The sequence below is a fragment of the Calonectris borealis genome, chromosome Z (assembly GCF_964195595.1).
Source record: "Calonectris borealis chromosome Z, bCalBor7.hap1.2, whole genome shotgun sequence".
In the NCBI taxonomy this organism is placed as follows: domain Eukaryota; kingdom Metazoa; phylum Chordata; class Aves; order Procellariiformes; family Procellariidae; genus Calonectris; species Calonectris borealis.
In genome coordinates, this window is record NC_134352.1 from 22,068,168 (window position 1) to 22,095,927 (window position 27,760).

At 42.0% G+C, this 27,760-nt stretch overlaps 2 protein-coding genes and 1 long non-coding RNA gene across 6 annotated transcripts in view; 2 read left to right on the top strand and 1 right to left on the bottom strand.

Moving 5' to 3' along the window:
- Positions 1–6,474: 6,474 nt before the first annotated feature.
- On the top strand, positions 6,475–16,540 carry CCDC112 (coiled-coil domain containing 112). Of its 4 annotated transcripts, none has more exons than XR_012671004.1 (10): positions 6,475–6,556; positions 7,282–7,397; positions 9,175–9,296; positions 11,053–11,142; positions 12,468–12,543; positions 13,129–13,519; positions 14,348–14,764; positions 15,485–15,558; positions 16,203–16,321; positions 16,406–16,540. XR_012671004.1 is itself a non-coding variant. In XM_075137549.1 (10 exons), the coding sequence occupies exons 1-10, from the start codon at positions 6,506–6,508 to the stop codon at positions 16,440–16,442; spliced, it is 1,515 nt and encodes a 504-aa protein (XP_074993650.1). In that variant the 5' UTR covers positions 6,475–6,505; the 3' UTR covers positions 16,443–16,540. The 4 variants fall into 4 exon arrangements, 3 of the variants coding, with proteins under 3 accessions (XP_074993650.1, XP_074993652.1, XP_074993651.1); XM_075137549.1 differs by having other exon boundaries at positions 15,485–15,580; XM_075137550.1 differs by having other exon boundaries at positions 6,487–6,950; positions 15,485–15,580.
- LOC142075736 (uncharacterized) lies at positions 10,979–16,491 on the bottom strand. The gene is made up of 3 exons (XR_012671005.1): positions 16,395–16,491; positions 13,290–13,437; positions 10,979–11,266 (listed from the first exon to the last, which is right to left on the bottom strand). It is a non-coding gene; the product is annotated as an uncharacterized LOC142075736 (long non-coding RNA).
- Positions 16,541–16,800: 260 nt separating the features above from the next.
- PGGT1B (protein geranylgeranyltransferase type I subunit beta) overlaps positions 16,801–27,760 on the top strand; it is a 41,830-nt gene continuing 30,870 nt past the window's right edge. The window contains 2 exon segments of the mRNA XM_075137552.1: positions 16,801–16,954; positions 22,644–22,762. Coding sequence (XP_074993653.1) covers positions 16,827–16,954; positions 22,644–22,762 — 247 coding nt within the window. The 5' untranslated portion in view covers positions 16,801–16,826.

A 27,760-nucleotide genomic window follows, 5' to 3' on the forward strand; every position in this document is an offset into this window, starting at 1 on the left:
CTTAGCAAAAAGCATCAACTTGTTCACACAGCAACATTTATACTGACTTCCCTGGGGCAAATGTTCAGTCAGGACAGAAACAGGGAGTACTTATCCCAGCGTCACACAACTTTGAGACCATATACTCCACATGAGAGATACCATGAAAGATCAAGGGAATGGGACAATGTGTTGAAGGTCTTCACAACATCCTTTTCTCTAAAATAGTACCAAGGTCTTATCTTACACCCACAAAAATTCACTGCGTCTTTTGCCCAAACACTTACTTGACCTAATATTGGCACAGACAGGTATATTCTTGCACAGATACTGTTTTACAGTAAACTGTTCTGAGACCAGAGGCAATGTTTAATATGGTCTGGAAGGTGTGCCTCTTTGATAAATGGGTGTTGGTCAAATAATATTCAGTGAATGTGAATAAAACCTGCTAGCCAACTGCTAGCTTTCATTGCAAGAGTAGCTCTATGAAACCCACACTGTTTAACCCAGTACTACCGAAAACTGGAATTATCTGTGAGACTGGGGTAGCTTTAAGGAGGCCAGGAAAATAGTAATTGTTGTCACCATTTCAAGCGTATTTTTGAATCTGAATTTGGACAATATGACTTTTTTGCTGTAAATGGACTTTTTGTTTATGTTTTCTCTTTTTAAACTACAAAGACTTGCTTCCATGTTAACCAGCAGTGAGTATGTCTCGCATCTTTCAGCCATATATCCAGAATAACGGAGGTGAAAATTGTGACTGTGATTGACATATGTGTGTTGCTGTACTGGTTTGTGCAGTTACAGTCCCAAGTCACACACACGCTCAGTTAGCTGCTTAAGCATAAGGACAGTCACTACAAATAAAAAATGTAGAAGTACAACATTGGAAAATGTAGTTTTTTAATTCTGATAAAAAATTTAATTCTGATTACTAATTTAATCCCTCAGCTCTCATAGCTACCATAGCAAGCTGTAGGGACTAGAACTGAGAAAAATAAAAGTCATCACAAAAATTTAAAGCTTTCATGTGCTCGTTATGAAATCAGTGCCAAAACTCTTAAACACTTCCATTTGTAGCAATGCCAGGCCATACACTTGTGACAGACCAAGTGATTCTCTTTATTTGTGTGTGGCAGTGTTGCTTTCACGCACAAATATCCTTGCACTTGCTCCTAGTACAGGTCAGCGTTGCCAGCCAGCCATTTTCATCAAGCACCTAGGAACCCCTCCCTTTTCTGCAGGGCACACTTCCCTAGAGAACCTTTGTTATATTGGTAATGCATTCTCATTCATCTGCCTCTGACTTACTTGAGGTTTTTGGAGTGCTGCTGAGAGTGGCTTGAGTTAGTAGACTCTTGGCCTTTATGTGAGGAGAAGAAGAAGAAAAGCTCCTGACAGCCCGAAGTAGGCAGCCAGTTTTTTGCAGAAGCCACAGAAAAGGCCAATGAAAAGGAAGGCATAAGAAAGTTCATCACACTTGACTGCATTAATAACCAGTTACAGAAAAGTAGCACAGGAGCTGATAAATTAAAAAATCACGATGAAAAAGAAGTGGCAGAGACAGCTGCTGAGTAAGGTCTTGAAGCCTCAGCGTGACTGTTGCTGTCAGCAGTGTGACCTATGCAGTGTGCCAGTTTCAAACACAAGCAGCTGCTAAGGTTGCTGATTGAATATACAAATGTGCACCAGGGAGACCATCCAACTTTTTGCTATGTTGAGGTTTGGCCAAGCCTAAAACTGTCTGTAATTTTGGCAGAGCACATTTCTGTCCTCTGCTTGCCAGATCTAAGAAGGAAGGTATTTTGGAAGACTGGGACTTGAACTTAGGACTATCACCTTCATCGCATTCCAAATGATTTTGTGTTTTACTGGCATGCCTGCTATCCCTTTTTGTTTGTTTGTTTGAAGTACCGTTGCAGGAAACATTTTCTTTTTCCTTTTATAACAGGAAAGGGAGATGAACAAGGAGAGAATTACAGAAGAGCCAAGAATGAGAGATGATGTGAAAGTACATGAAAGTACATGTGAAATTCTACAGAATGAAAAAAAGAAGGAAAGAATTGGAGGAAAAAAGGAAGGAACAGTATTAATTATTAAGAGATCAGATTCAGTTGTCATTTACACAGTTATAAATCAGGAGAGAGTAAAGAACACTAAAATGAACTGCACCTATTCATTTGGGACCCTTGGATTTGTCATGTGGATTTGTTCAAGTTTTTTCACTTCCTTTTTGGTCTTCTTCCACTTCACTTTTAGTGTGAAATCTAGACTTCAATCAGGGTTCAAATAAAGGTTTATTTTCTTGAAAGATATAGGCTGTGTTTTACAGAAAGGAAGGGAAAGGCAATGGTAGTTTAGATGAACAGATATTTCTGTGGACATTATGAATATAGCTTTTTTTTTATTCCTACCATCTACATTCTTGTAGAAACATTTACTAAAATTAAGCTACTGACTCCAGGCCTCCTTCTGTATCTTGCGCTTTCAGTTCCTTTGGAGATGCCTTCTACACAGAACAAAATCTGAAAGCCAAGCAACTGTTCCTTGCCATCATGCCACCATGCAAAGTCCCTTCTACCTAAAGCACAGCTTTATGCAAAAATGAGTTAGGGTGAGTGGAACAGGTGCTTATCTGGGGAACAGAAAAGGGATCTTCTATACTGCCACTATCTAGTCTGGAGCTCAACTTCTGGGGCAAGTTAGGCACTGGCAGAACAAGGTACAGAGGGACACTGACACTGAGCTGCAGCCACAGAGCATCAAACCTTTGTGTGTCCAGGCTGTGAGGTCTGCTACCACTCCAGGACAGGTCTCACAGGGAGAAGTGATGACCACTCTCTGTCCTCATCAAATGAAGGGGAGCTGATGGTGCCAGTATGGGGAGAAATCAGATCATCCTGTAAAGAGGGATAGCCAAAGGGCTGAATGCAGGCTCTGTTACCTATAGACAGTAAAACCTTGCTGTTGGGTTTCTAGAAAGAAAAAATACAAAAGCTATGCCTTTAGTAGCTATCAGGTGCTTCTCAGATGACACCTGGTGGACAAAAACTGAAGTCATGAAAGCAGCCTGCCTTCACCGTGCAGAACTATACCATGCCTGCTCACATCTGCATTACTGCACTTACTGCTATCAGGTGCCCTCCCTACTCTGCCTATCCCCCTCCAGAGTATATTATTACAGCGCCCCAGAATAAGCACATATCATCCATCACCCATCAACCTGTAACAGCCTTTTTTTTTTTGCACCTGCTTCCATTTTTTTTCGCACCTGCTTCCCTTTTTTTTGGCAGGTGCTGGTTGATGCCCTGCTGATGCCCTGAGTTGGTTTAATTCTGACCTGTGAGTCTAAGGCTAGACTAGAGGGGAGGCACTGTTTTCAGAAATAAAAATACAAGGAAAGCCCATGTTGTTAGCAGCAACTGGGTGCTTTTATAGTCTAGGATACCTAGACAATTTTATGAATGCCTTCACAAGTGGATAGTTGTACCCTTAGGGTTAAAGGCTTTGATTTCTTCTCTTTCTCGTTTAAACTACTTCCAGTTTGCTTCCCTGACACCGGCTGTCTTTTCTGCTCGACACTTTACAACTGCCCTAATGCATGCTTGTTGAAATAAGGCACCAAAAAAAAACGACCCAGAAATAAGGCACCAATAAAAAAACCTACTCGGAGTTCCCCTGGAGAGAAACATCTACTTAGGGAAGTAGGTTCTTCTGGGGATCCGCATCCAGTGAGTGGATGCTTATGCCTCCTGGTAAGATAGGTGGTTTCCTCAAGGATCTCATGGATGTGAATACAACATTACTGTGCAGTCCTTTTTCTGTATTTGGCTTGAAGGATTTCAGGAAAATGAGAGATATTGCTGAATGAACACTGTGACAGATGAGGCCTCTTCTGTAAAGAAAAGTGGCTGTGATCAATTCTTTGATTGCTGGCATTGCATCTTCCAGGTTAACAGGGTTTTTTTTCTGTTACTTGGGCTTTTTTGTTCTATGTATATCCAGTTCCTTTAGATTTTAACAGCTTATTTTTTCCTTGGTGTATTTCCATGCTTTATTTTTGTGCAAAATCTTGAAAGCTTTTATGAAGCAAAACACACAGAGAAGTTCAGGATTTGCTAACTTCAAACACTAAGCTAAGCTGAGAGAGTGTTGGACAGGTCAGGATGTAATTACCGTATGTATTTATCTAGCTTGTTTCTTCTGGATCTAGATTACCTGTTTACAAAAAGTACACAGAGCCCACCCAGGAGTTGTGGCATTGTATCTGGTCTGGCTGGGATGGAGTTAATATTCCCCACTGCAGTCCACATAGAGCTGAGCTTTCTGCTTGTAGCTAGAAGGGTGTTGATACCACTCCAGTGTTTGGGCTACTGCTGATCAGTGCTGGCACAGCATCAGGGCTGTCTCTCCAACACCCTCCGCAAAGGCCGGTGGGCTGGGGGTGGGCAAGAGTTTGGGAGGGGACACAGCTGGGACAGCTGACCCAAACTGACAAAGGGATATTCTATAGCATGTGATGTCATGCTCAGCAGTAAAAGCTGAGAGAAAGGACGGGGTGAGTGGGGGCATTTGTTGTTAAGGTGTTTGTCTTCTAAAGCAACCGCTACACATACTGGGGCCCTACTTCTCAGGAAGTGGCTGGACATCGCGTGCTGATGGGAAGTAGAGAATAAATCTTTTTGCTTTACCTTCTTCCCGAGCGCAGCCTTTGCTTTTATTCATTAAACTGCCTTTATCTCGACCCATGAGTTTTTCGTCTTATTCTCTCCCCCTGTCCAGCTGAGGAGGGGAGTGAGAGAGCAGCTTGGTGGACATCTGGCATCCAGCCAAGGCCAACCCACCACAGGCATATCCTGCTCCATAGAGGGAATGAAGTAATGTCCTGGCCCAGCTGAAAGCCAGACTTCGTCTCTATACCAGCATCACAACTGGATGCCTGACCCCACCAGTGCTTAGAGCTAGAACTAGCCAAGCCTAGCTCTGCTCCAAAGCCTGAAATACCTCTGCACATGGTTTCCAGAGCATCTTTGTAAAGTCTTCAGGATTCTGAGTAACTCATGAGTAAAGGGTGCAGCAAACAATAATATAGATTGACCATTCAGAAATTGGTGAACTACTGAACAGTATCTGAATTGCACTATGACCAGAGCCACCTTGTTAAAATGCTTGCTGAAAACAGATGCTTGCTGTGGAGCCAGCCCTGACCAGTTATCAGTTTGCTGATCCTAATAACAGAAGCCTTGGAAGGGCTGACAGTCACCAAAAGAAAGCAAATACAAACATGTTCTAGAAGACACACTTTTTTCTCTTACATCCAATAGTGAAGGACAAGACAAAGACGACTTTGAAACACTGCTGTGGAGAGAATACTTTTATAAGCAATTTCAGGTAGCAATCTGTGAGAACAATCCTCCTTAATTTATGCTGATAACTATTTGCAGGTTTTGAAATGTTCTCCTTTACTTGTTAATTTCTATTCAGCAAATATAAAGAAATCAAATGTAAGCGCAGTCATAAAATATAAAAAGGAAAAATATATCAGGAAAGTGCTCTTAAAAACATCAATTAGGCAATAAAATGTCTTCAGCTTAGGCCATTTGGTTAGCATCTGTGAACGCTATTGTGTTCTGCAGCTGGGAAAACACCAGTTTGTAAAATCTCTTTAGCTAGCAAAGCCACTGCATGAATAGATTATTTCTATTCTGCAGAAATGTTAATTGGCAACTCATTAAAAGTTTGATTGGTATATGTGAGGGAAAAACAAGATCTTGAGAGTCCCAAAAATGTATTGAATAATGTGAAACTCTGTATTTTCTGTCAGGATAATGAGGATATACTCTGGTCTTCCTGAAGGAAGCAGTCAATACAAAATCTTAAATCCTGACATAAATGAAACCGGTGGCAGTAACAAACGCGCTCCACGAGTTGAGAAAAGAAAAAGAAGTGTTAAATCATATATGCAAGATGGTTAATCAGTCATAGTCAAATTACAACCACACACGGCTCTTCCCAATTAACACCAGCCACTGAGGGAAGAGCGGGACACAGTGCTACCCTACAGCAAGCACGACTTGCTGCCATATATTTGATGGATCTCCATATGCAGGACTCCTCAACAGCCGACAGGCCAGGCCAGCGCCGTCCATTGGGTCTTCAGCACGTCGCTCTGACGGGACGTCTGCTTGTGACACCCAGACTACGGCCCCAGCTCTTCCAGCCACCTCAGGGGACTTAAAGAGCATCGGAGAATAGCTTGGGGCCTCCTGAGACCGTTGTCTTCTCCAAACGCTCACCACCTCGAGCGCCCGCCCGCAGGGCTTTCGCGGCCGCAGGCACTCTGGATGGCACCTTCCCGCTCCAGGACGGCGGCACGCCTCACACGGGCACCGTTTGGTTCAGACCGCCTGCGCATAAACCCCGCCTTCTTCTGGCGAAATCCCGGGATTTCGGGACGCTTGCACCGCCGGCGCGGCGGGGCGGGGCGGGGCGGGGCGGGGCGGCAGCCGGGGCCGCCGCCAACATGGCTGCTCTGGCAACGGCCGTCGCTGCGGCCGCCGCCGGGCAGCAACAGGTAAAGGCTGCGCTGCGGCGCGGGGCCGCTGCCTGCCCCGCCGGCCTTTCCCGCCGGCCGGGGGGAGCCCCTCTCTGCGGGCCCGCCGGGAGGCGGCCGCTGAGGAGTTCCAGCCTCGTACGAGGTGTAGGGATAATCGTTAAAAAGAAGCCTGTAGGAAGCAGTGCGGGTTTGCCGAGCTGGCCTCAAAATGGTGCCTTCATAACCTGAACAGGCGGTTTCATAATCTGTATTCCTAGCAGTGGTTACGCTGGGGATGTTGAGTGTTGCTATGAATAGGAGTTGGCAGTTTGTAAGGGATATTACGCAGATTTCAGAAGTTCAGCTAGTGCTTTTCTTGAACAAGATGAAATGGGGGTAATCTGTCTGGTGCAGATTACATGCTTCTCGTCAGGTAGGTAGTTACTTGTCAGAGACGGCGTGCCATGAGCGGCAAGGCAGTTGCCTTGATTCGGTATTGCGGTGTGGTGAGCAGCCTCTGTTAAAGCAAACTGATGTTGCGGTCTTTCCTTTTTTCTCTTGAATGCATTTTTGTATACAGTCATCAGCTTGCCATCACTCATCACTCCAGTTACATACCTGCATGACTTAAAATAAATTGAATTGTGCCAGTGTAAACCTGAAGTAATGCTGTTACTCTGCACTTGGTGTTGTCTGCTTAAAAATTATCAATGAGCGCTTAGCAAATACTGTTTTTGAATAATACTTGATTTTGTTATGTACAGAATGACAGCTGTTCCAGTACTGCAGGTGCTGGTGGACCATTTCGGGACTGTAAGATGAAAGCTGAGCAAGCTAAGAAAGTTGAATTCATAAGAACTGCACAAAAGCTAAAAACTCAGTAAGTTAAACACTTCATCGTAAGTATATTTCCATACTGTTCTGGAGGTAACATAACTGAAGGTTCAAGGTAAGAATTTGTGGTAATGAAACGTTTAGGCTGAGATGTCCTTTTCAGGAGCTCAGGCAGATTATTGTGGTTGTTACAGTAGTTCAGCGTAGGCTCATCAGCTCTAAAATGCCCATTGGAGCATTTGGACCTTGGTCAGTCATCTTCTTTAGTAAGCTATTGCTGCACTAGATGCACAGAAAAGAAAGTGCATGTGGCATAATTGAGTTCCCAGTTTTCCTACTCAGCTGTGCGTACCCTTCTAAGAACCTAAAGCCCTTAAGACATACCAACAAAAGGGGAATTGCAGGAGCATTACAACAGCTTCCTCAGAGAAGATTGAAAGCACTTCATCTAGAATGTCTCAGCCACTGCTTTGGAAAATGGGGGTTCAAGACAGCTCAGGCACAGAAGTGATTTAAATCTGTTTCCCCACATCTTGAGTAAGTGCTGTAATAACTACGCTGGCAGTTGAAAGAACAGGGAGGTTTCTTCTTGCACGGATGAGCTTTATGAGGAAGAGCTGACATAGCCACCCAGCTGAAGGAGAGGTTTGTAGTTGTGAATTCTGAATTAACAGTGACACTTAAGTCTCACAGCAGTGTTTTACACTGTCTGAATCAGCTTCTCCTTGGTTATTCTGGATCCTGGGTTATGGCTCAAAAATTGACTGCTGGGTGATGTAGACGTTCCCAAGCAGCTTCAAACAAGGCATGCCATTTAACTAGGGCACATTGTCTTTCTGTAGTTGTGCTCTGAAGGCTTCTAGCACACTGCGTAGGGAGATTTGGTGCTTGGGTCTGGTCTGTGAATTCCAGTGGACAGCAAAGCATTTAAGCTGTGGACCCTAAACTGCACTGTATAGGGGTTTGAGCCATATAGCAGCAATAGTCTGCTGAAGAACCAAGCTGCTACTGACAGAGTTTCTTGGGCTGTGAGTAGTGTTGCTTAACGTTGGGAATTCTACCAGTTGTCTCTGTACTGTGTGGCACCAGTGTTCTGCTGTTCTGATCTCTAACGTGGTGGCACCAAACTTCACAGATGTGCTCAGGACTGCAGTATCCGCAGTCGTTTTGCGCGTGCTGTTCTGTAGGTCAAACCTTAGTATACTGCCTGGTTGTAGTAAGGCAAAGCACATTCCACCCCGAGTTGTAGTCTAAAGCTTCTGACCTTAGTAAGAAAGCAGAAGTCACCTATAGCTTTCTGTACTATACGTAAAGCATAGTCAGTAAGTGAGATAGCAGCTTTAATACCTTAAGTTAAATGCTAATGAACTTGAATTTGAATCTTCAGTTGCATAGTACTATTACTAGTGTTAAGGCTGAGGGAATGTACTTGTTTTGTCTGTGCTGGGGCTCCATCTATGTGTGCAACTGCATTAATACAGCCTGTCTCTTTCCCTGCGCTTTCCAAAGAACATTCTTACAAGGCTCCCTGATAGCATACAGATAAAATTTCAGGCCATTTCAGTGTGTGAACCACTACCTGTCAGTGAGGTAATTTCCTTGTTAACTTCTTTCTCTTGTTCAAGTTCTTGGTTTACTTTGGTGTGTAGTCTTATAACTGTGGAAAGCTTTTCTTTGAAAACGACTGTAGGAACAAACCAGTGATTTGTATAAAATCTAAGACAGTCCTGTTGACACAGCCTCAGCTGGATACTAACCTTGGAAAATCTTGGGGCTTTGCTAAGTATTCGTGTCTTACTCAGTGTGGCAACCTTTTTTCCCAGGCTTGCAAATATAGAAAAAGACAAAAATGGACATCTTTACAATAAGAAGAGTGATTTCAGGGTAGAATACAGCATACTAGAGGAACTGGAACATAGCATGACTGTCAGCAGGAAAACCGAAAGTAAGTGGGGTTTTATGTGGGTTTTTTGTTTGCTTTTTTTTTCCTCTCTTAATTCTACAGTTATTTGTTTAAATGGTTTAATAATCAGTAGTACAGAAAGATTAGTTCAGGTGGAAGGTAGATGCTAATAGAAGTATGGTGTTTCACCATGTGTACTGCTTATAAAGAAGACTTCCACAATTCACTTGCAAAATTCAGAAGCATAAACATTTTGGGCCTTCTGTGTTATTAACTGTTTTCTTTTAATCTTGAATGTAGCAGATACCACCCACAACAACTTCAGTGGAAAGTTACTATTTTAGAAACTTGGAATCAATTTTGTGTATGTATTGCAAAATCTAATGTAGTCTAGCTAAGGTACAATAAATATATACTTACCGCAACATAAGTTTTCACACCCTGATTGCTGCCTTCAAATATACTTTTAAACAGTTCTGTGTTTGCATTTTTCAAATTCGTGGATAATGAATATTCATAGTCTAAATAGTGCTGTGAAACGGTACAGACTGTCCTACAATATCCGTTCCACTTACAGACTGATTAAATACATCAGGAAAAAAAGTGACTCCCTGGTCACAGTACCTAGATTCTTCCAAATGTAGTCAAATAAATCATGCTATGCCTTCTGATATAGAAGATCAAAACAAAATAGGTTGAAGAAGGGAAAAGGACACGTAGAGACAACTAAAAATACACTTACTTTACAAATTTGTATGTGTTTGAATGTGCGTCTTAATTAAGGAAACTTATCGTATCCTTTACATCTTGCAATCCTTAAGAAATTTAAATATTTCTGAGGAATGACTAAGCTAAAAACTTCAGAAAATTTTCCAGTGGTAAGAAGGGAGCGTGGAAGTATGGATGGAGATACTGCTGTGAGATAATAAAGAGGACAAATATGAGAGATGTAAGGCGCTACATGTGAGATGTGAAGGAGTGTTAGAGTATGATCCTTTGAAGTGTGTACTAGAACCCTCAAACTTTCCATTTGCTATGTTCAGGTCTTTCAACATGATCTATGTGCTTTTACACTTAATGTGTAAAACTAGTAGGGTCATGTCTTAGCTACACTTTGTTACGTTTAGGTCTTGGACTCTGTTACTCCTTCCTTAAACCCAATCTTTTAGGATAGAAGATACAGCTGCTTAGTACCTAAGATGTATCTAGAACTTCATCCTCATCAATATTGTATTTATGGACTCATGAGGAGCTAAGTGGTAACAAAGCAAGTAAGTGCATGCATGCTTGGAGTACACGAAAACATTGATTCTGCTTTAGTTAACAGAGCAAATAAATAAATCTGAGAGTAGTACATTCACATACACTTTCCACATTTTTTTTCTCTTCGTTGCTGAGTGTTTTGAGACCTAGGTCAGAGTCTGCCTCAAAATTCTAGAGGTGTCATCCACATAGGCAATATTCTCCAAACTCCGGTTACCTGATAAAATATTTGGAAAAAAACCCAACCCTGATTTAATCTAGATACAACTATCCTGTTGACCCATTTAGAAACAGGAGCTACTAATTTTAAAATTTGCTGTGTGGGGACATACATGGCCCGTGCAGTCAGCTACATGCAGTTACAGTCATATTAAAATGCTTAGTATTATGGCAGTTTCTTATGATCAAACAGAATTTGTGTCCCTGCTTAGATGAAATCCTGGTTTGTTTTGGACACTTCATTGCTCTTGTTCTTTTATTGAATTTAATGCACAAAGAAACTGTTAGAACTATAAGCACCTTATTTTGTTTACAGAAGCTAAAATCCAGCAGCAGCTATCAAAAATACAAAATACTGTGAAGAGACTTCAGCAACAATTAAAAGATGTGAAGCCTACACCCGAATGTAAGTTGTGATGACAGATTTAAAAACATTTTCCTCTATAGACAGGTTTCTGGCATAGTTGGGCTTGTGATTCTCCTGCGGACTTGCGATACTCTTCCTCCAGTCTCTCTGATTTTCCAGGAATCTGGGAAGGGAAGAATGCAGAAATGTAAGAAATGGTGAAAGATCGTACAGTTCTGTGTGGAAACAGAGAAACTTACTCTGTCTTAGAAGTGGGTTTGCTTCTTCAGGCTATTGAAAGCCAGGTATTTTCTACATGTAACTCTTTGCATTATGTAAAATAAAGTTAGTATTCTAGTGCCGTTTAGATACATCTCCCTTTTATCTGGTAAAAGGTCACAGAGTAGGGTCTACAGGGAACTCATTTCTAGCCGTCCACATGGCTTGAAGTGTAAGTTAGAGTATTCTGTGGAAAATGCTGAAACAACTCGTTCAGTTTGAATCTTTTGACACTTTTGGGAAATAGGCACTGAAAGAACCATTCTCCTGTGACACTACTACGTCGTGTGGAGCTCAGGTTGAATAACTCCTACCAGCTGAGAGCTTTCTGATGCTAGATAAAACGTATCTTATTTCGTTTATTCAGTGTTTATTTTATAAAAAATGCATTATCTTCTATTAGCAAAGATACCAAGAATTAAAAAGGCATGAAAGCTGAACTAAGAGTTTTAGATGATATAACTGTACCAATTTAGTTTATTATGTTTTAAAGCCAGGTTAGTTAAACTATGTGTTCAATACGTGTCCTTAGAGATATTGTGCTGGTTTAAAACAGATTCTAAGACTTTTTTCTACCATTGCAAAACAGATCTTCTCTAGACAGCTGTCTTATTGTCTTTCTCCGTATCAGGACTACAGCATGCTGACAGTACAGGATAAAGTCTTACTTTGATGTTTGTCAGCTTTGTAAAAGTAGTGACCTACAGGTTAAATAGGATTGCTACAGCCTGGTGTAAACCAAAGGTTGGATTGTGCTTCTTAAGTCACTAACTGCATTGTTATAAAAAACAAAAGTGGAAACTCTTTAGGATAAGGCTGACTTGTTCTGTGAATCAATTGAAGGTTACTCAGAATGAGACATGTTTAATAGAAATAAACATTTATACTGGGATTTGCATCCAGTTAGGTAAATCACTGTGAAATCACATCTTTTGAATAAATGCCTTTTAAGACTGTTTGAGATGGAAACGCATGCTTTTTTGAACACTGAAATAAAAGTGACCCAAAAGTCTCTGCAAGTTCCTACATTTCTGGATAGTGCTGAATTACTGGTAAATACTGTAGACTTCTTAAGTGATACGCTCTTTTCTTCTTTTCCTTTTTAGTTGTTCACAAGCTCAAGGAAATGATGGAAGAAGTTGAAAATGCAATCAATGCTTTTAAAGAGGAACAGAGGCAAATGTATGTTTATACATGCTTCAGCTACAAGAAAAAGTGCTTTCATAAGTCACAACGAAAACTTTGCATTAATCAAGTAAACTATTTCTTTGATTTACTCTTTTGCCAGTGATTCCTGTGGTATGTAGATCAAAACTCAAGCTATCAACGTTAGAATCTTGATAAACAGCCTTTTAGAGAGGCTATTTATATAATAATTGCAGTGATCCAATGTAACAATGATTTGCCTATGAAAAGGCTTTTCAGAGAAAGGCTGTAGAAGAGATTAGATTGTGGGGGTTTTGTTGTTGCTGTTGTTTTTTTTTTTAAGTGGGTGGGGTTTTTTTCCTCCCTTTCTCTCTATTGGTGTCAGGAGGGGATTGAATTAGTTGTTTGAGTGCCATAAATGTAAGGGTAACTTAATTCTGAGTAGTGCTTTATTATGGGATCATTACAACCGTGCTGTCATCTGTGTTACCATTTCAGTTCTTTTCTTTGAAGAATAGCTTTTGTGTGGTATTGAACAATTCCAAAATTCATTTTCGGTGAATGAACAATGAATACTGGATTTTTTTTTCCCTTACATTTCAGTGTTTGTTCTCTTTTCAGATATGAACAGCTTTTGAAAGAGGAAAAAACTGCCATTAATGAGCTTAGTGGCTTTGAGAGAAAAGTGGAACTGTGGGCGTTAGGCAGCTCAATAACAGAAAAGGTTTTGAAATTAGCATCAGCCAGGATCTCAGTTGATAAAACACTGGAAAATCACCTACCTGAAGAAGTAGTAGAGTTTGAAAGATTTCTTCAGCGAACAGGAGGGCGACAAGGAGGCTGGGATGATTATGATCATCAAAATTTTCTGAAAGTATGGACAAAACACAAAGGAAGGCTCTCTTACATGGATGAAGCCCTTGAGTATCTCTGTGGAAGAACAAAAGAAGATATTGAACAGCATGACAAATGGTATCAAGAGTTTCTAATTTTACATGAAAGGAAAAAAGAGGTAAAATAGCCCCTCTAGGGCTTTTGTAGCTTTAAGAAAAAATACTTGTTTTTAAAATGCATGCATTTCTTATTTTTGTATTTGCCTCCCTGGTGATAGCGTTAGATGGATTTCTGTTATAGTTGATGGTATATAACTGAAGTCTTTAGCATCCTCAAGTTGCCAAAAATATTTGTCTTAAAGAATTACCAATAAGCGTAGACCTAACAACACACTGAGGTGGGCTGTGTATTGCTGAAGTATATTATAAATGCTTTTGATGGCAGTGGTCCAGCAAGTTAGATGCCCATCCCACAGCAGTAAGGGATCCTATCTGAAATTGCAGTTCTTATTACATCTGTCCCTAAGAATATCTGTCCCACTGTATAGCCAATATACCTCTGCCATATTGACATGGAGAATGATGATTCCTTCAAGAACTATCCATCTGAGTAATAAAAGATACACTGACATAAAAACCTAATTATACAATAGTAGTTGGAATTGTTAATTTGAAAAAAAAAAATTAAGACCCGAAATATGTTTGCATTTAAAAAAGCATGTTACACCAACATTCCTCACTACACCAAGGTTATATGAATGCCATAACTTAAATAATTTTAGCAGTCACATATTAAACTTGCCTGTGTGATCCATAAAATAGAAAAAAAAATTGTGAGAAAGCAGACATACGTGCTTTTTTGTGTTAAGTTTTGCCTTTAGTAGACTTTTAATTCCTATCTGCAGTTTGTATCCTTGAAGCATATGTTTTCATCAGACTGAATCCACAGGAATGTGTAAAATTTTCATGAAAACCTTTTTTTTCCCACCCCTGCTGTTCTTTTGCAGTCAATTATGAAGTGGAAAGAAAAGCAGCAGCAAGAAAAAGAAGGAAAGTTGAAGGAGAAAGAGAAATCAGAAAAAACGCTCAAGGAACAATGGCTACAGCGTGAAGAAGCTCAGAAGCAAAAAGCAGAAAAAGAAAGAAAAAGACAACAAGCAGCAATTGAAGCATGGAAGAAACAGAAAGCAATAGCATTTGCAATGGAACAAGCATCACAACGAAAACTGGAAGAAGAGAGGGAGAAAAAGCAACAAAAAGAACGCCAGCGCCAATGCCACATGAAGTTACTGTTGGAAAGGTATACCTTGCAGAAGAAAGAAAAGGAGGAACTTGAAAAGCTTGAAAAGGAGAAGAGAAAGGAAGCTGAAAAGGAGGAAAGGAAGAAAATTGCTGCAGAAGAAATTACTAAGTTTCAAAAGCGTGTGCGTAATTACATCTCCATTTATGCATGTTGTTTTAAATTCACTACTTCCTCCTGTAATATAATCTGTTAAACACTTCTAAAAATCCTTGATACCCATGTTTCATTCATTTAAGTCTATTTTTGATTCACTATGAGTAACAGTATCTGTTACACACAAGAAAGAGTATGAAACTTTATTCTAGACAAAAATGTTGCTTTTCCTCAATATCTAAGTTTACAGGATTATTAAAGCCCGTATTTCTTTCTACATATAGAAGTGGTTTTATTTACTTCAATGTGAAAACGTTTGGGAAAAACTGCTTAGGCTGTGTTGCTCTCCGTGCTATGGAAAACGTCAGAAAACCCTATTGTTGTATGCAGGTATGAAATAAAAAGAGATGTTGAAGATCTGCAGGTTTCAGTAGCTATAAGGTCAAGTTAGATCCCATCTCAATGTAAATCTGATTACTGGAGAACCAATTTTATTGTCAGCATTCACACTAGAGTTCATTTTTATAAACAGAAATAAACTACTACAACACATTTTTTTTTTCAATATGGTGTAACTATAATTTGTTTGTGCAGGACAACCTGTAGCAAGTAGCTTCCTTTATTCTGTACTATGACAAAATAATTTCAAAACAAAAAAATTAACTGTGAAAAGGCTGCATATATATTTTGATATAATTTGTTTTATTTCCAAATAAAAGTTTGCTTTTCCATTTGTTATATATTTCAGGATCTACATAAACTGGAGCTAAGGATTCTACAAAAACAAGCTAAAGAAGTAGAGAAACAAGAAAAAGAAAAAAGGTTGGCAAAGTTAAGAGAGAAGGTAACTTACCATTTTTGGGTGTTTTTTGTTTTTAATCTGAGATGTGTGCAGCTTGGTTGTTTAAACAACCTTTTTCCTCATTGCTCTAAAAAGCAGTTATTTTTACTTATCTAAATGTTTGATAAATGGAAAAAATTTAAATAAGTCATGTTCGTTATCAGGAGACAAAAATGCAGGAGGCACGGTTGTTCTTGAGTTTAAAAAAAAAGAGAAAAAAAAGGCAAGAGAGAATTTATTTCTCTCCCCCCAATACTTATTCCAAGTAAATCCTATAGCTCATACAAATGAGCTGCAATATGGGTGGTGTTTTTAAAATGGTTTTCTACCATTAGTTAACTAAGTAGGCTGGCTTCCAGAAGAGTTTTGGGAACATTGTCTGGGTTCTTAGAGGTTAACCTTTTAAATTACTAAAATTTAATGAGAGCAAGCAGCTGTTGGCCGTCTTACTGATTTCATGTTTCTGCTATTTATTATGATGGTGCGGAGGGAAAAGTCTCTTTCTGGCTAGCCAGCTGTGTTTTGTTTACTCTGCACCTATTCATATGATGAAAATCTAATGAGTGTATGTTACTCATTCTGTGATCAATGAAAAAGACCAATTCTTTGTTTGTTTCACTCTGAGGTCGAGGTTCACGTAACCAGAGACCGGTCCAGGTTGTACAGACCTACCAAGGGCTGGGAGGAACGCACTAAAGAGTGCGCACCAACAGCTTCAGAACCACTTTTAAATCTTCCTCATAGGTAAGGAGGAGAACAATGGACGCGTAGCATGACAAAAATACAGTTATATATGAGCTCTTTATGCTTTTTTTACCTTGTTTTTAGAGCTATCCCATCCTGGAGACAAGGGCACCTGCTGTAGATGAGCACCTGCCTGTCCCTGTCGCAGGATGATGACTTCCTTGCCTATGAACCGGCCAGTAGTCCTCGGGAGTGGTCACAACATTTGCTTGACACAATGACGTATATTACCTTTGTATTTTTTAAGTGTCGGATTTGAAACGTCATCTGTCAGACTGGCAGCGTTTGCGTGACGGCACGTATTTCCGTTTGCCTCAAAATCGCCCTTCCCGGCAGGCGAAACGACGGGCGGCCCCCACCCTCCCCCTGGGCGAGAGCGCGGCGCTGCCGCCAGCTCCCGCCGGGGCGGGGCCCCGCTGGCGGTGACGTCACCGCGGAGGGGGCGGGGCGGGGCGGCCGCTGCGCGCGACGCAGTCCGTGAGCGCCGGGCGCGGGTGGCGGCAAGATGGCGGCGGCGGCGCCGTGCTCGGGGGAGGCGGAGCGGCTGGACTTCCTGCGGGAGCGGCATGTGCGCTTCTTCCAGCGCTGCCTCCAGATCCTGCCGGAGCGCTACTCGTCCCTGGAGACCAGCAGGTAGCGGCGGGCCGGGCTCCTCCTGCCGCGGGCGGGCCGGCCGCCTGCACGCCCCGGGGTCGGCGCTGCGCCCGGGCGGCGGTCGCCGCCGTGCCGGCCTTCGCGCCCGCCGGGCCCCGCCGCTCTCGGGCTGGCGGCCGAGATCTTGGCGCGCCCCCGTCGCCCTCGGGCCGCGCGGTGGGAAGGCGAGGCGGACCCCGTTGCCTTTCGCCCAGCGCCCTCCGCCCGCCTCGGGGCGGCGGCTCTTCCCTCTCCGGCGGGCAGTCGCCTTGACGGGAGATCCCCCCTGGAGAGACGCCCGCCCGGCCCGGCCTCCCGCGGCGGTGGGGAGCACCGCACCGTGCCGGCCGCCTGGACGGCCGGGCGCCGCGGTGGCCGACAGGAGGGCGCTGCCCGCAAGTCTGCCCGCCAGCAGGCGGCTGCCGAAAAATAGGAGGTGATTCAGGGATTTAGTCTGTGCCCGCCGAAACTCCCCCGTGCCCGCGAGGGAAGACGACTTGATCCTTTTAATCTTTTTTCAGTGCTGTGCTTCACTCTTTTAATCCTTCCTGGAAGCCGATTTTAAAATAAATGACTTGAGCCTTTCGAAGCTCGAAGTCAGCATGCAGAAGACTGTCTATGTAACAGAAATAACTTAAATCTTCATTACCTAGTTAAAATACTAGCGAAATATGTGCCTCACTTTGAATTAGAGGGGCACTTGTCCCTGTAATGGCTTCAGAATGCATTTATTTCAGATTCTTGAAGTCTTCACGTAAGGTAGTCAGTTATATCTGAGGCACAAGAGGATCGATAATTTGATTGTCAAGCTGCACTCGATAAAAACTTGGAGCCCTGTAGAGGGTTCGATCTCTTATTCAACCAATAAAATCATCGGATGCTTTTCACTGTGTAATCTCCTGCAGGTCATGCTATGAAGAATGCTTAATGGCTTTGATCAAGTCTTCCTGCTCAGTCAAGCTTTATTTCAGTTGAGAGTACAAACACTTGGCAAAAACATGTAAGGACTAGTATAGAACTGTGTGTGGAATAACACGTAACTTTATATTCAAAAGGAAAATTAGAAATTTTGATTTCAGAGATGTAAATCATTTATTCGTTAAGAATTACCCCACATTTCAGTGTATTTTGTCAGTTTTTTTAAGTGACAGCAAGAGGAAGTCTAGGCATGCTATACTCTTAACTCTTTCTAGGCATTAAAGTGACAATAACATGGAGATGTATTAGAATCATAATGCAAAGGGCTAAGCTTAGCCACACTGGCATGTGGAGAAAGGCTAAAGAAATGGAACTTGTTCAGCCTAGAGGAGGGAGGATCTGATCACAGTCTTCCATTACTGAGAAACTAGTTACAGAGAAAGGTGGAGGCGCACCCTTCACGAGGGAGCATGGTGACGGGGCAGGAAGCTATGGAATGCTTTAGGGAAAATTCTCTGGATGTAGGAAAAACATTCTTCACCATTAGAGCAGTTAACCACAAATAGGTTGCCCAGAGAAGTGCTGGAGTCTCCCTTGAAGACTTGGCTTGTCGGGGTCCTGGGTCATCTCATCTAAGGCCCTGCTTTCCGCAGAAGGTGGGACCAGTGGTGTCCAGAGGCCCTTGGCAACCTAAACATTTCTGTTTTGTGATTTACATTGCCAAGCTGTCACAGTTTGCCACTGAGCTGAAACAGAAGCTCTAGTTTACATGGGGTCTTCCCCAATTTTATTGAATAATGCTAATAATAACGCTAATTGTTTTGAGAACTCTTGAGAAATTAATGAGGTGTCTGAGCTTCAATTTAATGTGTGGTCATAGTAGCCACAATACATGAAAAAAACAGTGCCCAGTTGTACATAATGGGTGTGCAACACTGAAAAAACACTTTTCTGAAAATTAGAACTGTTAATTTGAAACTATTTCAGGATGCCTTAATTTTTGACTAATGAGCACAGTCTAAGCCTTCAATTAGAATAAAAATCGCGGTCATCTAAATTCATGCATTTTTTGAAGTCATGAAGTTTTAACTCAGCCAGAGGTTTTTCAGTTCTCTTATACTGATTTTTAGATCAGTGTTCTGCAGATGTACATACATGTCTGTTAACAAACTCAAAGATTGAACTGTAAATGCATCTTCCCCGGTTTGACCTTGAGGGTACTAAGTTTGCCTTTTTGACAAGTTCAAGATCACCAAGTTCAGCAAGCCTCCTGAGCTGGTACTGCTGCAGAAGGAAATGCGGTTACCCTTTTATTCTTACCTCCCTTGTTCCTGCATTGGTGTGGTTCTATGGTGAATTAGATGGGGAAACTCAACTAAATCAAAGAGAGATTTGTTAAAAAAAAAATCATTTGTCAGTGAGTTGGTTTTGGTTCATTGCACTGCAGCAGAAACAACTGCATTTGTTGTCACCAGGCAGGGTGGTAGAGGATGAAATTTTCCACACAGTGCTGGTCCATTCTAACTTAACTTAAGCCATTCTAACTGTAGTTCGTCAAACACTAAGGGAGTAGGTACAACGATAAAGAAATTTGATTTCACGTTCTTTACACAACTTACTGGCTCAGAACCTCCATAATTATGTTTGTCTGTAGTTATGGCACGCAGCATCAGCAACAGTAGTTTTTAAGTATCTGGTTGATAGTGTTTCATAGATGATCAGTCAGTACTGTGAGGTTTTGCAGGAGAATGTAAGTCTCCTAGTCTCTGAAGTCTTTCAGATTGTGGTGCTCTTTGTAGCACGCTTACTCAGTTTCTCAAATAGGTCACTTCAAATGCTTTCTGAATTCTGCCGGGAAACTGTAGTCTTTGTCCATGCCTGAAGACAAAGATCTCTGAATCTGTCATCAGAAATGTCTCTATTTGCTTGTCTTGGAGGGGAACTTAAAACAAATGATACCTGTTTTGTAAGCTTTCAGAGGTCAATTAGCAAATAAATTTCAGCTGTCAAGCTTTGATGCTTGACTTCCTAAATTAATACATGTGCAGTAACTAAAGTGGTAGAAGGCATGAAGAAAATATACAGTGAAAGTGATGCCAGACTTGGGGTTGTCTTACAAAGGGCTGCCCTCTGTGGAAATCGCTGTATGTAAAGTTTTTATACTTCATGCTATGTGTCAGCTAAGGTGCTACGAGTTGTCTTTGTTAGTCTTAGAACGTGTCTGCTAATTTTCTCTGAGGCAGGATAGCATATGCAGTAGGGATGCAGTAGCTAGATGGCTGTATCAGGACCTGTCTGTGTCCAGTGGTGCCAGATGTTCTTCATATGTGAATTTCAACACACTGTAAGGGCTGCTCCTTAGTCATGCTGGTACTATTAGCACAGAGAATCAACTCTAAATAAGTAAACTGAAACCTAACTGTATGTAAAACCGCTTTTTGCATTCATTTATCTGATACATGTATTTTCAAATACAGATGAGATTTGTTGTGTGTCTTGTATGTACAGCCTTGTGGTTTTGGACCTAGTTTGCAGCAGTTTCTAGTGCTGAAGTTGGCAAGTTGTTTGTGCCTCATTGGAAGTAGCTTAGGTGGGTAACGTAGTGTGAAAATGTCTTTAAGTAGTTTCAGTAAAAGATTGTCAAAATCAGAAAATATATGCAAGGTTTCAAAGAAATAATTTACTGTAGCTGGACAGTAAATTCCTTGGTTTTTTATAGAAGTAGTGGTTTTGCTTGAAATAGTGCGTTATTATCCAGAGTCAGATTTTGGGTTACACAGATCTGATGAATGGCAAAAATTGATATAGGCTTTGAAGTGTTACTTTCGTACTTTGAAAGACAATTTTTTAGTGGTCAGATGGCTTAAAAGATGGCTTAAAAGTTAGTCTTGTTCCACATAGAAATACCTCTGTGTGCAACATTCTTTTTTTGACTTTCTATGCTCAAAAACTTTATTTGTAATAATAATAGTAAAGAGACGTATTTTAGAATCCAGTGATTACAGAGTAAGTTTACACTTTCTGCCATGAATACTTGCAGTAATGGAGCTGTACTCTATTCCATGTTTGATTTTTTTTTTGTTTGTTTGTTTTGTTGCAGGGGCCTTAGAGTCGCATGGAGGGATTTTTTGAAGAGGGAATGTTAGTGTTCAATATCCAAGCAGGTTATAGATTAAAACCTTTTGTTTGTAAGAATGGTACGAAAAGCAATGCAAAAGCTGAGGGTCAAAATAAAAGATAGTGTAAAATCAAGTAACCTCCGCTTAGCAAGTTACCATTATTCAACTGAGTTGTGGCCACTGCTTTTGCTATATAATCCTGGATGATAACAGTTTTGAAGCAGAAGTTGTTGACTTGAATTCTGCTTGTGAATGGCCACATGGTGACTATAGCAGCCAGTCAGCCCACTGGTAGGAATGTCACCCTTTGAGGTTGAGCCGTTTTATTGAGATCAGTGTCTGTTGCATCTCGTTTGGCTGCTGTGTTTTAATTAGAAGAATTCTTTTGGAGGTGTGTTTTAGGCTGACTCACATCACCATTTTTCCTGTGGTCTTATTGTTTGTGGTTCTGATGCAGAACCACATGCAGAAATTAAGCAGCTGTAGAGGTTTCTGTCCACATCTGTTTCCTCATTTTCAGAGATGCCTACTACTGATGGCCAGGGTGGCTCACCAGCTTGTGAGGTAACTGTAAATTATAACTTAGTCTCCTAAGGAAAGCTGGCATTAACTTTTGGTTTTCCTTAGCATACTAAGTTTCTGCCTGTGTGGCAGCTGTTTCACAATCCATCATCTTATCTGGTGAAAGGAGAGCAAGAATTTCTAGAAGGATAGGCAGATGTAAGTGTGGGTGGCCAGATACACATCCAGCTAATTTTAATCTGCATCAGAACTTCCAAGGTACCATTACATGAACATCATCTCTCATAGCAAGCTATCTCAAGTTCCTAACCCAGTGCTGTTGCTTTGGTGCTCTGTCAGAGCAGGTAATGCAACTGTTTGAAGGGCCGTGCTGTAGGCTAGGTGACTGCAATGATTTGAGGTAAAAACAAAACCCTCAAAGAAGGTGTTGGTTAATGGGTATGGTAGCACACGTTTAGGAAGGAAACGAGCTGCGGCAAGAAAGACTTTCAGCATGCTAGCTACTACAGTCTTATATTGGATACTTGGATTTGACGTGCTTAATTTTAGATGTTTAATTAAGTTAGTTATCTAGGCTCCGTTATACCAAAGGACAAGAAATAAGTACCTCTAGATAGTAATTCATCCTGTGTGCCTATTTATACATTGATTGGTTACAAAGGAACCCTTGCTGTTTGACACCTGACTTCTATGCATCTGAAATTGGGTTTTGGACACAATGAGAGACAGCTTACTGCAGTTCAGGGTTACCTTGCACTTTCTGCATGTTTAGGGGATTGTTCATGTAAGAATTCATCACAGAGAACTAGTGCTCCATATGTTAATAACCTAGTTTGCCTTGTAGTGTTTTTTTCACGTAAGCAGGCCCTTAGGTTAATGTCTGAATTGGCGTATCATTACTATATAAAAGGAGGGATGGCTTATATGAAAAGCCTTGTTGAGATAGAAGTGTTTACGGTACAAAAATAATTTTGTCCAATAGATAAATTTCATGCTTTCTGAGCTAGGCACTATGTGTTGCACCACTGTCAAAGGCTGAGAATTCATAGATATTTCTGTTTCTGCAACCGTTTGTTAATTTCCCCGTGATATTTATGGTGGGAAGTGTAAGTCTTATCTTTTTCTTTTAGGTTGACAATTGCATTTTTCGCACTCTCTGGTCTGGATATGTTGGATTCCTTAGATGTGGTGAACAAAGATGATATAATAGAATGGATTTATTCCCTGCAGGTCCTTCCCACAGAAGACAGTGAGTGAGTTTTTAGTTTTTTTATTGATATTAACATCTTTACTTTTGCTTTTCACCTGGGGAATAGTAGATGGCTCTTGGTTTTTATAATACACAAGGTTGACCTTCCTGAAGTGCTGTCGTGATAACTTCAGATAGCAACGTCGAGCAAATCCTAGAAATAGATCCTTCTAAAATAATAAAGCTAGCAAAAGTGATTAGTTTGGCTTTTTTATGTATACAAGGTGAAGCTATGAAATTAATTTGACGATAAGACAGTATAGAATAGTAGTGAAGTTGCACCTTTAAGCATCTCAGAGGAGTATTTCACCTGGTTCTAAAAGAAATGCGTATGTTACGTAAGTATTACAAGTCTAATAGTGATTATATTGACTTCCACTATTGTAGCTATGCCAGGAGCTCTGAGCACAGGTGTGGTTATTTGGAACAGCTTTTGGAAAATGGGAGGTGTAAGGTTAAGAAGCAAAAGGGATAAACACAGTTCCTGCTTTAAAATGAAAAATCTGTTCCTTAGATCTGTGAAGGTTAAATTTACCTAGGGTTTTTTGAAGGAGTAATGCTGTTGCTGCATCCCAGCTGTCCTCAGATTGGAAGATGCATAGCAGATCCAAGCTGGGGAGGGAGCACAGAGGAAGTGTCCCTTTCCTGGTGACTTGGCAGAAGCCAGGGAGGTGCTGTTTCTGTGGGCTAGGTGGTACTGGCAATCTTTTTCTGTGGCAGCGTAGGTGGACGGCTAATAGCAGTAGAGGGAGTGGAAGGGAGGGAGGTGTGGGCAAGGCACTGCTGCTGTATGACAGGAGGTGCTGGCATGTTAAGTGCTGGTGTGCGGATAGCTCCAGGCTGGTCTCTGGAGAAAAGGTAGTTCCAGGTGCTTGTGTGTAAAATGATGAACATGTACTTTGTGTGTTGGGTGGTTGTAGAAAGACAGTTGTGTGTTTCCTTGTAATATCTAGTCTAATTATGTACTACAAATTAGGTGTCTCCCTAAAAGCAGTTTTATGAAATAAAAGCATTTTTATGAAGTAAGCATATGGAAGTCAAGGTTGCTGTTGCTTCATTTTTACAGTCATAAAAAGATCCCTTTTCTTATTCTGGAGACTTACAAACCATCAGATCCACCCCAGGCATTAGTTCTAGATTTGTTTTTTCTTGTGTTGTATTCCAGGACTAATTATAGAAAATGAGGGATTTGGATCACATAATTATTCCCACAATGTTTTTAATCATGAGAAGGTTCCTGTCCCTTAGCATTAAAAAAATTTCCCAGGGTGTACATGCTTTGTTTTTAGGAGTTGCTCACTCCAGTCTTCAGGAGTGTATTCTGAAAGAACAGTGGAGTTTGCAAGAGAGATTAGAACAGGCATTTTTTATTTGTTTGTCTCTGATAGTACGCAGCAATTGTCAGGGCAAGGGGGGAGGGTGTTCTATCTAGCAATGTTTGGGATAGTCTGGTTGTCAAGAGCCTCCTAGGGAGGGTAGTATAAATCTCAGCATGCAGGTGTGGAGGCTAACAGTCCAGGGCACAGCTGAGATGTGCTCCTTCTTTTTCTAGCTATCATGCATGATAAAACTACAGGAAAGTAGTTTTGGGGAGGGCCCTTTTGGCAGTGCATTATGTGCTTTTAAGTAATAAATCTCTCCTTTTCACAGAAGAACAAACTTCCCTCCAATCCTCTATTTTTGTATCACGTCGTAAAAACTCTGTTCTTCTTATGCTTTTGGTAATAACACTATTCTATCTGGTCACTTGATCCCTAAAACTTCAGCATTATTTTTATTCCATTTTTACTTCATCTTCATGATGCAAAATGTAAATGATACCAACAGCAGTAAGTTGGATATTGGATGACTAAATAAGAAGGGAATGTATACCCACCTGTAATGTCTGCTTTCAATAAAATGTATTGACTTCCTGTTTTTTAATCCTGGGTGTGTGCAACGTTTGTTAATTGGCAGCCTCCCAGCAGTAGAGCTCTGACTCCCTCTTTCGGCCTGTTTGAAGAAGTAGCTAAACTCTGGTAGGCTGCAGCAGTGAAGTTTTTGGTTTCAGAATGCTTGTGCATCTCTACTTAAAGAGAACTGTTGCTAGCTTGATGCATCAGAATCCTTCCAGGTAAAAAAAATAACTTTACTCTGCTTCTACAGAAACATTCTATTGCAGCTTTTTTTACGTGCATGCTGATAAATCTCTCTTTGTGGAAAATTGATTTTTAAACATTTAAATTATAATGCTGTTTTATGATGTAGTTTCTGGAATGATGAATTTCAGTAATCTTGCCTTAAGTAACTGTATTGTACTTGATATAAGTCTTCATTAATTTTGGCTCTGGGACTGAAAACCTATATAAAACTTAAATTTTAAATTGGAATATATTTTTCCAGAATCTTACAGGGGTTTTTGATCGCGTCACTGGTTGAATTCCTAAATGAGCAAAAAGAGAATTCCTGTAATTCTTATCAGAAAAATTTTCTCTGCTGTTCATGTTTGTCCCTCCAAAGGTTCCATATCCATAGTACTTAAGTTAGAAATTAGAAAGGCAAAAGCCCAGCTAGAACTCAATCTGGCCACTGTCATAAGAGATAACAAAAAATGTTTCTACAAATATATTAACAACAAAAAGAGAGCCAAGGAGAATCTCCATCCTTTATTGGATGGGGGAGGGGAACATTGCCACCAAGGATGAGGAAAAGGCTGAGGTACTTAATGCCTCAGTCTTTAATAGTCAGAGCAGTTATCCTCAGGGTATTCAGCCCCCTGAGCTGGAAGACAGGTACAGAGAGCAGAATAAGTCCCCCATAATACAAGAGGAAGAAGTTAACGACCTGCTACACCACCTGGACGCTCACATGGGGCCGGATGGGATCCACCCGAGGGTACTGAGGGAGCTGGCGGAGGAGCTTGCCAAGCCACTCTCCATCATTTACCAGCAGTCCTGGTTAACAGGGGAGGTCCCGGACGACTGGAGGCTTGCCAATGTGACGCCCATCTACAAGAAGGGCCGGAAGGAGGATCCGGGGAACTACAGGCCGGTCAGCCTGACCTTGGTGCTGGGGCAGATTATGGAGCGGTTCATCTTGAGGGCGCTCACAAGGCATATGCGGGACAACCAGGGGATCAGGCCCAGCCAGCACGGGTTCATGGAAGGCAGGTCCTGCTTGACCAACCTGATCTCCTTCTATGACCAGGTGACCCGGCTAGTGGATGAGGGAAAGGCTGTGGATGTGGTCTACCTGGACTTCAGTAAAGCCTTTGACACTGTCTCCCACAGCATTCTCTTAGAGAAGCTGGCGGCTCACGGCTTAGACAGGTACACTCTTCGCTGGGTAAAAAACTGGCTGGATGGCCGAGCCCAGAGAGTTGTGGTGAACGGAGTTAAGTGCAGTTGGTGGCCGGTCCTGAGCGATGTTCCCCTGGGCTCAGTTTTGGGGCCGGTCTTGTTCAATATCTTTATCAATAATCTGGATGAGGGGATCAAGTGCTCCCTCAGTAAGTTTGCAGGTGACACCAAGTTGGGTGGGAGTGTTGATCTGCTCGAGGGTAGGAAGGCTCTGCAGAGGGACCTGGACAGGCTGGATCGATGGGCTGAGGCCAACTGTATGAGATTCAACAAGGCCAAGTGCTGGGTCCTGCACTTGGGCCACAACAACCCCAGGCAACGCTACAGGCTTGGGGAAGAGTGGCTGGAAAGCTGGCCAGAGGAAAAGGACCTGGGGGTGCTGGTTGACAGCCGGCTGAACATGAGCCGGCAGTGTGCCCAGGTGGCCAAGAAGGCCAACGGCATCCTGGCCTGTATCAGAAATAGTGTGGCCAGCAGGAGCAGGGAGGTGATCGTGCCCCTGTACTCGGCACTGGTGAGGCTGCACCTCGAATCCTGTGTTCAGTTTTGGGCCCCTCACTACAAGAAGGACATGGAGGTGCTGGAGCGTGTCCAGAGAAGGGCAACGAAGCTGGTGAAGGGCCTGGAGCACAAGTCTTAGGAAGAGCGGCTGAGGGAACGGGGGTTGTTTAGTCTGGAGAAGAGGAGGCTGAGGGGAGACCTCATCGCGCGCTACAACTACCTGAAAGGAGGTTGTAGCGAGATGGGTGTTGGTCTCTTCTCCCAAGTAACTAGCGATAGGACGAGAGGAAATGGCCTCAAGTTGCGCCAAGGGAGGTTTAGATTGGACATTAGGAGAAATTTCTTTACTGAAAGAGTGGTCAGGCCTTGGAACAGGCTGCCCAGGGAAGTGGTTGAGTCAGCATCCCTGGAAGTATTTAAAAGACGTGTAGATGAGGCACTTAGGGACATAGTTTACTGGGCACGGTGGTGTTGGGTTGATGGTTGGACTTGATGATCTTAGAGGCCTTTTCCATGATTCTATGATTCTAAGTTGATTTTTATTTAAAGCACTTTTTTAAGATGGCAAATTCAAATTATTTTGAGAAACTACTGCTACCTTACAGTCATTTTCCAATGGACAGGAGGCAAACAGTTGATGTTCTGCAGGCTTAATATCTGTTTATCAGTAACTGTTACAGTAGGTGTACTGGCTGGGACAGAATTCGTTTTTTCCATAGTAGCCCGTATGCTGCTGTGTTTTGGGTTTATGACTACAAACAGTGTTGGTAACACAGCAGTGTTTCAGCTGTTGCTGAGCAGTGCCTGCACAGCATCAAGGCTGTCTCTTTTTCCCGCTCTGTACCCCTTCTTCCCCAGCAGATACAGCCAGGGGACACAGCCCGGACAGCTGACCCCGACTGACCCGACGGGTACTCCATACCATCTGACACCATGTTTGGCAGTAAAAGCTCGGGGAAAGGAGGAGAAAGGGGGTGATGTTTGTAGTTCTGACATTTGTCTTCCTGAGTAACCCTCATGCGTGCTGAGGCCCTGCTTTCTGGGAAGTGGCTAAACACCTGCCTGGCCGATGGAAAGCAGTGAATTAATTCCTCCTTTGCTTTGCTTGTGCCCATAGCTTTTTCTTCACCTATCAAACTGTCTCTGTCTCAATCTGTGA